Source organism: Acanthopagrus latus, chromosome 5, assembly GCF_904848185.1.
Source record: "Acanthopagrus latus isolate v.2019 chromosome 5, fAcaLat1.1, whole genome shotgun sequence".
NCBI classification, from domain to species: Eukaryota; Metazoa; Chordata; class Actinopteri; order Spariformes; family Sparidae; genus Acanthopagrus; species Acanthopagrus latus.
Window position 1 is genome coordinate 7,187,501 of NC_051043.1, and position 9,883 is coordinate 7,197,383.

Consider the following 9,883-nt stretch of genomic DNA (forward strand, 5'->3'; position numbering starts at 1 on the left):
AATAATGCTCCCCTTGACTACTGGAAACACAAACCAGCTCTGCTCTGTATTCTGTACGACCTTGTACACACTCATTTTCACCCAATTTTTTCGATCTCTCTCCCTTGGATCCAAAAAAAAAGCTTGCAAAAAGTAACCACACAGCAACATGTGTCTCGCTTACACAAAATGTATTAAACATGAAAAGTTCCCCGTGGCTCCTTTAAGATTCATGTAGTCGAACAGACGATCCGTTACATACACGACTTGTGTTTTTAGAGCTAGAGCTAAATTCAGTTTACAGATGGCACGTCAGCCTCATCAGTTACATCATCAGTTACAGCTGTAAGTTAATCATATGTGTACGTTTTAAGCTTGTTTTTTTAAATCGGTGTCATGAGGTGAAAGAGATCCATGCTGCAACATAAAGTATGTATAAAAGAGGAAGAGAAACAACCGCTGACCATAAACTGGTTAATATATCCGCGGGCAGCAGGTCGCACGTGCACGCAGGTGCAATGTGTCGACGCGGCATGTGTCCGTCAGGGAGACACGAGCCAACCAGAAGTCCACACTCGAGCCACCATTACAGGACAGACAGACTGATTTATAACTTCTAGAAGAAGAACAGCTGCTCTGCTCGCTGTCAACTAACCTCATCCTGGACGGATATCCATCCACTTCTTAATTTAGTATGACCACTACAACCTCACTGATACTACACACATACTTGTATGACATGGCCTTTAACAGACCCCGGGCAGGGAGAATGCATTTCTATGGCCTGCATGTGAACTGAAGCGAAGCTTGAGACAAATCTCAGTAGTCCTGATGCAACATGTGCACCATCTGATAGCCTCCTGCTGCTCGCTGATTGGGCTGCGACTGTAAGGGAACGGTGAAGCATTGTGGTGTTCGGCGGAGAAGCGGTGCTCTGTGGGAGACAGAATCCCTCAGATAAGTGAGTGCCTCAAGGTCTGGAAGCCGGCCCACCTCGGGATAACAGGCGGAGGAATAGCAGGGCCCGTATCTGCCCCAGTTTATGCTCCCACCACCACATCTCATCAACAATCTCTCCTCCTGCCTGCTCTCTCTCTCTCTCTCCCTCTCCTGCTGCCTGCAGTGCTTAAACTGAAAACAGCTGCTTGGAATACCAGACTGATGAAACCCTGTTTAGAGCATTCTCGTTTTCTTCCTGCTGTACAATCACGTTTTATTAGCATGGAGCGAAGCGTTTAAGGTACAATTACAGAGGGAAAACATTTCTTTATGTGAGCTAAACAGTAGTGGTTATGGCCATGGAAGGGCCACATGCACTTAAATGGGACAGTCGAATAGCACAGTTCGCTGTCACACCACCCGCCCACCTCGGTGTCAGACAGATAGAAGTATGGCTGAAAGTAAGTTTCACTATCAGCTCATCTGAACGGTTCACTGAAATTCTGTCAGATTGAGGAGGATCTATCATCTATTATCACATCCACAGAGCAAGCAGGCCCTCTTCCTAGGTGTCCTCCATGTTTATACACTAGCCCAGCATGGACTAACCAAACCACGGCTCTATGAGCGGGGCATGTACAGTTTTTTGTGCTTTAAGTGGCCAACGTAGGTTCTAGTGCAATCTTGCAAGGGGAGGGTGAGCCGAGGGGTATTCAGCTGGTTGCAATTTGTAACTTCACTCCCAGTAAGTCCTACATATTGGTACTTTAAAGGACAAATTCACCCCAAAATACAAATGCATCATTATCTAATCCCACCCATGCTGGTGGAAATTTGAAGGAAGCTCTGTAGTCCAGGAAACATTTCTGGAGCTCCACAGCAAAACAGGGTTGCAGCATTCTGCTAAACAACTGGAGCTAACAGGGTCTTGTTTTGAAATGTAAAAAAAGAAAAAACTTAAAGAACAACCTGAAATCTATCCGGTGTTATCAAATACCCAGGAAGTCCAGAGATCCAAAATTGATCTGAGAAGACTTTCATACTTTTAGTCCAGGAGTCTCAGTGAAGAGTTCAGCATTAAAAAGGAGATAAGTAAAGTCTTTTCACACCAATTTGGGCTTCCAGAGGCTTGGATCACACTGGATCAGCTGTATGGATCAATTTTATGTTTTGTCCACATCTACTTCGGTTCTCCATTAGGACTTTGCAAGGCTGCTCTCCCTCAGAAATCCAGAAATGTTCTACTGAAACTTCACCTGACTTTCCATCAGCATGGGGGTGAGCACATAATGGCTGAGTATATGATGATGACTCAGCAGTCAGAATGAATTGGTATTACTTTGCCTTGTTGACAGTAAATGTAATACATTTGGGTTTTTGGCTGTTACTCAGACAGTCCAGCCATTATGAACACCTCAACATGGGCTCCATGAAATGTTTATGGATGATTCTTTTTACTATATTCCTGAAAATCTAAGTCAACAATTAAACATTTAATCGTAACAGTCATCATTATTTGCAGCCATGTTGTCTCAAAATTAAGGAGGAAAGAAGCTGAAAAGGACTCATGTTTGGACTGAGGGATTACGGGGTGTTCAGACGATTATTCCGTGATCAGAAACTGTTTGAGGACAAAGAGTTTCATGGCTGTGGTCACCTAGGAGGGAGTCTGCCTCCCCCGCACCAGGAGTCCAGGTTTATACCACAGAACAGACATGACTAAGCCAGTATTCACATGACACATAATGATCTTTTACTGTTTTGAGACTGAGCAGCTGTGGAGGACCAGAGATAGCAAGCTTTTGGATGTCCACTACTTCAACTCCTCTGCCTTTGAGCCTCGACCCTCCTGTACACCAAGGTTAGGACTGTTTCAAAGTGGAGACCAAAACACGTAAAGGCACGAGCGACCGTTTCACATGTAACAAGCTACAGATTTTGTGTCTTAATATCCAACTCCACAACAGCGTGTTGAACAGCCATGGTCAACAAACACAGGGCTGATCTCTGCGCGAGCCCGGCCGCGTCAGGGATTGTTCACCTTTCGGCTAAATGTCTCTCGACTCAAACACAAGCTTCGCCCCGGATTTTCACAGGGAAAGAAGCGATGTAGCAAGCTACGCGGCAGCCCTGGCCAAACATAGCAAATGAGAAAAACACATTAATTGATAAAAACACATTTGCACACATATTCATCTTGGCACATCAAAGGGATTCATTGATGTCACTGAACACGGGGAGTCTGCGGCTGGAGAGGGGAGATGTTGGTTATCCTTTCCTCAAAGGGTGCTGAGATGCTCCTGATGGGCCCGCCGCTCGAGAAGCCAGAGAGCGCTATAAACAGAATTTCTAATGTCAGGCGGGCGAGTGGGTGGGTTAGGTAGTGAACTAGCAGGCTATGGGGTAGCGGGAGGATATTGACGCCAGCTCACGCTTCCACAGAGACCAGAGAGGGAAGGATACAGACCAGGACTGACACCATTTCTCACAGTTCTATAAGAGTGATGTGGGGGAAGACGGAGAGAAAAAAAACGGCATGTTCCCGTAACAACTCCATAAACAAGGCTGTATGCGAAGCGACCGGGTGATTTATACATGTTTGGGCGCGTAAAGTGGAACGCTTGCAACATGTTACGCCGATATAATCACCCCTATAAATTGCTTTGGTTTGTGTTGCGCTAATTAGATCTGACCTTGATTACCCCTGTGTAATCTAAAAGTAATTGCTGACACGTACAAGTGTTGAAATGCGTAACAAACGCATACTGTTACCAATTAAAATGCTTCCATTTTTACGCGTATAAGCGCAAACATCGGCGCAAACACCCCCTCTCCTCCTCCTCCATCTCAAACTAAATCGTGATTCATTTCATATTTCAAAACATTTCTCTTTTTCTTTTTTTTTTTTTTGCCAATTTTAATTTGATTTCCTCGAGCCCAGGCAATGAGTTCATTATGAAAATTAATCACTCCAGGCAAAAGAGCCCCTCAGCCAGCGATGGCATTTCTGCGGTCGCTGGCGATCTGCTTTTAATTGAACAGAGCCCCTAAACTGATGTAGATGTGTTTGCCTTTGAAGGAAAAATCTTCTAAAAACTATCAGCCTAGTCAAAAAATGTTAGCTCTGTTGACACAGCGCTTGGTTGAAAAAATATTTGCGCGCCAACGTTCAGGAATACAACACTGAGGGTTGTCAGAATGTGAGCGCCGCTGTACACTGTTCCCTCTGTTGCAGGGTACCCACACAGCCTCACCTGAACGCCTCCCCCCTCCTCCTCCTCCCCCCTCCTCTACACTCACAGACCTTACACACACACAGACACGCATGGACGCATGTGTGCACGTTCGCACACACGTTCGCGGCAAGGTGAACGCAATGCCAAGTAAGCCACCTGATGAAAAGACACCTCCACACAAACAGCGTTTGCTTATGCAGGGAGAGGCCCTTTTATTCGGCGGGACAATGTCTGTGTTGACTTTTCTTTGTCTGCACATTTTTAAGCACCAAAAGCAACAGAAAGAATCGGGGGGGGGAGTCAGACAGGCATGCAATCACAGCCACTGACATGCTCAGACTTATACAAGCTTTCCATTCATATCTCGATCTCAAACAATTTGCTATTCAACAATCATGCTCATGAGCTCGCTTGACCCGCTGTGTGCGTGTATTTGATGAAGATATATTTGAGCGGCTAACCTCGCTCTCGCTCACTCGCCACCTCTCACACACAAGAGGCATTTCGCTCTTTAGTGACGATGATGATGTACTAGCAGAGTTATCTAAAAGTGCTGATGAAGCTGACAAGTGGTGGCGTCAAGCAGAGTGTGAGTGTGTGTGTGTGTGTGTGTGTGTGTGTGTGTGTGTGTGTGTGTGTGTGTGTGTGTGTGTGTGTGTGAGTCCAACAGTTAAATCTTGCACCACAGGAACAATCACACCGGTGAATGGGCGAACAGTAAGCAGGATGTCGTAAGAGGTGGGGGGAATTAAAAATAAAATAAAAAACAGCCCTGGCCCTGCACCCCTCCGCAGGCTGCAGGAGTCTGGTGGAACATCTCTGCAAACATAAAACCTCCTCCTCAGCTCTCAGTGGATTACAGCAGAATGTCAGCTCAGAGCAGGCTTTAAATCAGTTATGCTTGGCCCTCGGGGGAACTCTGTACTGATCCCATGTAGGCCTGTCTCTCATTGCTCATGATAAGGTTGCCACATCCAAATTTAAAAAAAAAAGTTGGAGCTTCAAATGCCTCATCGCGTAGCGCTGCAAGATGACGCTTGAGCAACACCTCGCATGATTTTAGCCCATTATGTGTGCAGAATAAACACATTCCGCTTGCACAAAAATGACACACCGGAGGAAGGAGATATGCACAGATACATGCAGGACATGTTAAAAAAAAAAGCCTGCACACACTTTCAACACTCTGGCTGTAAATCCCATAAAACACTGCATTCATGAAACTGCAGCTCCCCACCTGGAAATACGAACTCTGTAAACGTGATCCGTTTAAGAGACATCACTGTAATGTGTCTCATGCAGCACAACCACATACCGCGCCATGCTTATAAAACAAATCTGTCAGTCCCTGCAGGGCTTTCTAAGACACGCACTGTAATAAACTGTTTGCAGGCATCGGAGATTGTCTGTATCTCAACACCGTCGAGGTGACAGAACACAGGAGGTTGCCCTGTGGGCAAATTTTATCTCACGTGCTAATCATCACGTCCCAAGCAACAATTATGCATGATTTATGTAACGGTGGAGGAAATTGGTTAAACTAACTTGATGGCTGGACGTGATTGTACATATCACCCAGTAAATGCGACTCTATCGGAGTTTATACGCAGGTGTAAACAAGCCAAACCCACAGAATGCCATCTTAAAAAGGTACTGAGTCCAACAACTCATCAGTCAAACCCACTGTGTTCACGCTGAGCCATGTGCAATATGGAGACCTTCAGACGTCTGCTAAGTATGCCAGCTATTGTCTGCCTGCATGTTTTCTGCCACACCGATGATTGACAGTGTCAGCTCACTCTGTCCCATTGACCTCATTCCTCCTTTCTTCCGCATATAAAGGATTAAACCTCTGAATTTTAAATCCCCCCCAATTATTTGCTACTTTAGCTGGAAGCGGCAGGAACGGCCGTTTTAATTCGTTCAACTTTTCGGCCGTACCAGAGAGGCCGGACAAAAACAAAGACGGGAGAGGATAATGGGCCGCTGAAACCAAAGATCTACTCCTCAATCACAGCAGAAACATCGATTAAAGTAACCAACAATAATCTCACAACGCCCACAGTGCATTTACACTCCAGCATGTTTATCTCTGACATCATTCCCACGAAACTCTGGTGGCCAAAAGCGACCAGAAAGACGATCTACACACTGATATGTATCACCTAGTGTGAGCAGAGTAGCCATTTAGTTAATGAGCCCCAATGGAGACCTCCAATGAAGCCATCAAGACTGCTCAGAATAACAATGGTCAACTAACGCCTTTCTAATTGAATGGAAGGTAGAGGGAGGCGAGGGGAGTGGGCCTGGAACAGTGAAAAGGAGACAGAATAAGGAGGAGGGGGGTGGGGGGTCCTTTCAGTCAGATGCCTGCCAGGCCTTAACGAAAGTACTTGTTTTTTGGGGGGGATGTGACATGGATTGGGGGAGGGACGAGCTCAGAGGAACACAGCTCTCCAGCAGGGATTATTACAAGGAAGTTTGCATAGTTAAACTGTATTTAATATTCCAAATAATCCTGCGCGTTTGCTCACAATCTGCGCTCATTTTTCCCCGTGTTTAACTCCTGACCTCGACGCGGGGGTTAGTTTTTTTCATGGTATCCCATCCGGGGCTTCGTTACTGTTGATGCTGCAGCATCGCTCATCGGTGTGAAATCACTGCAGGGTCTCCGTTCTCAACTGAAATGTCGTGTATGTGACACGTGCGGCTCATCATGGACAGAATTAACAGCAGAAAACCCTGCGAAGCAAACCGACGCAACAACTGCCAGCAGTGCTCCGTGTACTGGCGAAAGGCCCTCCGCAGCTTTGAGGACAATTCGTGTGACGCAACAAGTAAATGACTCACTGCAAAGTGCATCAACAACACTCAGTTGAGAGTGTCAGTCTTAGCTGGGTCTCGGGAAAAAAAAAGCCTCTGGACAACAGCTGTAAGGGACGCCGCAGCGGAACGACTCCCATGAGTGTCAGAGCGGGGTATTGCATTGTCGTTATAGTAGGATGTGACTTCAGGAAGACGTGTTCTCTGCAGAGAATGCCTGCAGAAAGTTTAAAATACACTAAGCCGATAGTTACAGGCATGCACAGCAACTAAATGCCTCCATTATAACACCTGAAGTACATAAAGAGCAACAGTGAAGTGGGCCAACTTAAAAATATCTTACATTTCAGAGGGAAACAGGCCTCTGGGCTGTTAAATAGAAGTCCTTACAGGATATATATATATATATATATATATATATATATATATATATATATATATATATATATATATATATATATATATATATATATATATATATATATATATATATATATATATATATGATACACAATCAGCTGTAATAAGGTCACTTTAAAGCACAGTGTCAAGACCCAGTATAAGTGCTGCACGCTGTTTTTCGACAAGCAGCTCCGTAAATCACTCAGGGTGAAAAAGAAGTGACTAATGTGTCTGAACTTTAAAAAATGAGAAGTTGTCAAACGCCTGTTGAGGGTGGGTGGCTGGGAGAAACGTATACCCCCCCACCACCACCACCAAAAAAAAAAGAACAAAGAAGTAGTTAGTACTCCTTGAGAGGCCACTCGGAGGGAATATGGCGGTCTGGCAGTGCACAAGGAACTTTTACGCACGGCCGGAGTTTTTGTTTTTTTGCAGAGCGCGACAGAAATGGAGAGAAAAGACAATAAAACATCCAGAGGACAGGGACAGGAGGAGGGGAGGAGGGGTGGACAGGGAGCTGGGGAGGGGAGAGACTTACTGTTCTCGCACTCGGGGACAGTGAACCGTTGGATAGGTACGGGTTGGTGAGGTCTGGGATCATGAGGAACGGGTAGCCAGGATAGTGAGGGCTCTTAAAAAAGCCACCATCTTGCTGCCTTCTGAGCGCTGCGGGGACAGAGAAGAGCCGGGGTTAATGAAGGCGCACCACGACACATGATTAGCAGCTGAAGGACACAAAGTACTCGGGAGGGTGTGTGTGTGTGTGTGTGTGTGTGTGTGTGTGTTTTACCTTCACTGAAGTAGTCCCTCGCTTTCTCGTAACTTTCTGTGTCGGGTCTGGTTTGGGGGCGCCTCTCCGCCTGCTGACAAGAGGGGAGAATAAACACACGGAGGGGAGAGAAACTATTGAAACTTTCAACCGCATTAAATCTCATTCCCTCTGCATGCTCGGAGCACCCCAAGGTGCCGTTTGCTTTTTTCTGGGGGGTGTTTTTTTTTTCTACATAAACGTTTAGTCTTGTAATTCCTCACCTCCGAGTCTGATGAGCTCTCCGACTCGTTCACCAGGGAGGATTTCACATCATCCAAATCCCTTTCCGCCGATACGTTCTCGGATATCTTTTCCTCCTGCTCCCCTTCGTCTTTAAAAGAGATCATCTCATCGTTGGCCCCCAAATCGTCCCCGCCGCCTCCGTTCAACTGTGGCATGTTTGCAAGATCGCAGTGACGAGGAGAGAAAGAAAGACTGAAAGAAACCAACCAAAACAAAAAAAAAAACAACAACAACAATCGCGAGAAGAATTGAGTTTTTTTTCCTTCTTCCCTAATCAGGTCGGTGTAGTCCAAACGTGGAGTATCGGGCTCGACTAACTACAAGAAAGTGTTCATGTTTTCAGAACTCCCTTTTCATCCTCTGATCGGGATCTCGTGGTCCATGGCGAGCGTCGCAGTTTAAAAAAAAAATAATAATAATAATAAAAAGATAATCCACAGTTTGTTTGTTTTTTTAAAAAACACAGTCACAACAGATATCGCTGGTGGATGTTTGGCGTCAGCGGCCGGATGCGCAGCAACTTGGCAAAGTTTCGCCTCCTTCGCAGCCTGTGGACAACTTGTGGCCCCTGTGCGCGTCTCCTTGTTGTGCTGCTGAGGAATGGGACCGTCTCTCCTCCTCCTACAGAGCCCGGGGACCACATAAACTACCAGTCCGAGCAAGCGAACACGTCCGATTTCATCTCCTAATAATCCATGTGTGAGGAAAAAAAAAGAAAAAAAAAAAACAATGGCTGGAGTCAGAGAGAGAGAGAAAAAAGAAGAAGGAGGAGAAAAAAAAACACGAGACGGTCTGGCTGCAGTTTTTTCCTCCACTTCTAACTCGCCCTCTTTTCCTCACACAGAAGGCGACGATTCGCTGACAAAGTTTAGAAACTCGGGATGTGTATAAAAAGAGGAATTTAACAATAATGGTTACAAAAAACAAAGCCGATGCAAAAGTATAAAAAGAGGAGAAAAAAAATATGTTCAGCTGGACGTGCTCGCCCTTTCCCTCCACATTGCTGCCGGGGAATGCGCCCTGAAAAACTACTTGGTCGTTCAAGTGGAAGAAAAGCGCAGCCCGTCCGTAGGGGAGGAGTCAGCGCTGAAAACCGACACTTCATTCAGCAGCATGGAGATCAGCTATTCTTCAACCCCGGGCCAGCACACCGAGCGGTGCATGGAGGAAGACAGCAAACAAATAGATTGGTTACGCAGTTCTTGTGATCGCTATCAGAGCCGCGATGGATCATTACATGTGTTGCCAACTCGCAGATTCATCGCCAAAAGTCATCATCCTCTGATTTCAGCTTCTTTAATGTGGATGGGGTTTTTTTTTCTGAATCTCTTTTAATTGTGGACAAAAAAAAAGGCATTTGCGAACGCATCACCTTGAACTTTGGGAGATCGACTTTTTTTTTTTTTAAAGCCTGTAAAATGTTGGCAGTTCAAGTTTCTCCAAACCACTG

General features: G+C 45.7%; 1 protein-coding gene across 4 annotated transcripts in view; it reads right to left on the reverse strand.

The window, feature by feature from the left end:
* Positions 1-9,488, reverse strand: part of tcf7l1b (transcription factor 7 like 1b) — a 35,818-nt gene extending 26,330 nt beyond the window's left edge. Inside the window, exons 1-3 of one of the 4 annotated variants that reach the window (XM_037097787.1) lie at positions 8,412-9,488; positions 8,170-8,239; positions 7,918-8,045 (exon numbers count right to left, since the gene is read on the reverse strand). In XM_037097787.1, the coding sequence (XP_036953682.1) occupies positions 7,918-8,045; positions 8,170-8,239; positions 8,412-8,588 (375 nt within the window). In that variant the 5' untranslated portion in view covers positions 8,589-9,488. Of the gene's footprint in view, positions 1-7,917; positions 8,046-8,169; positions 8,243-8,411 lie in introns of all 4 variants that reach the window. The other 3 variants (XM_037097785.1, XM_037097788.1, XM_037097786.1) reach the window with 3 other exon arrangements.
* Positions 9,489-9,883: the final 395 nt, after the last annotated feature.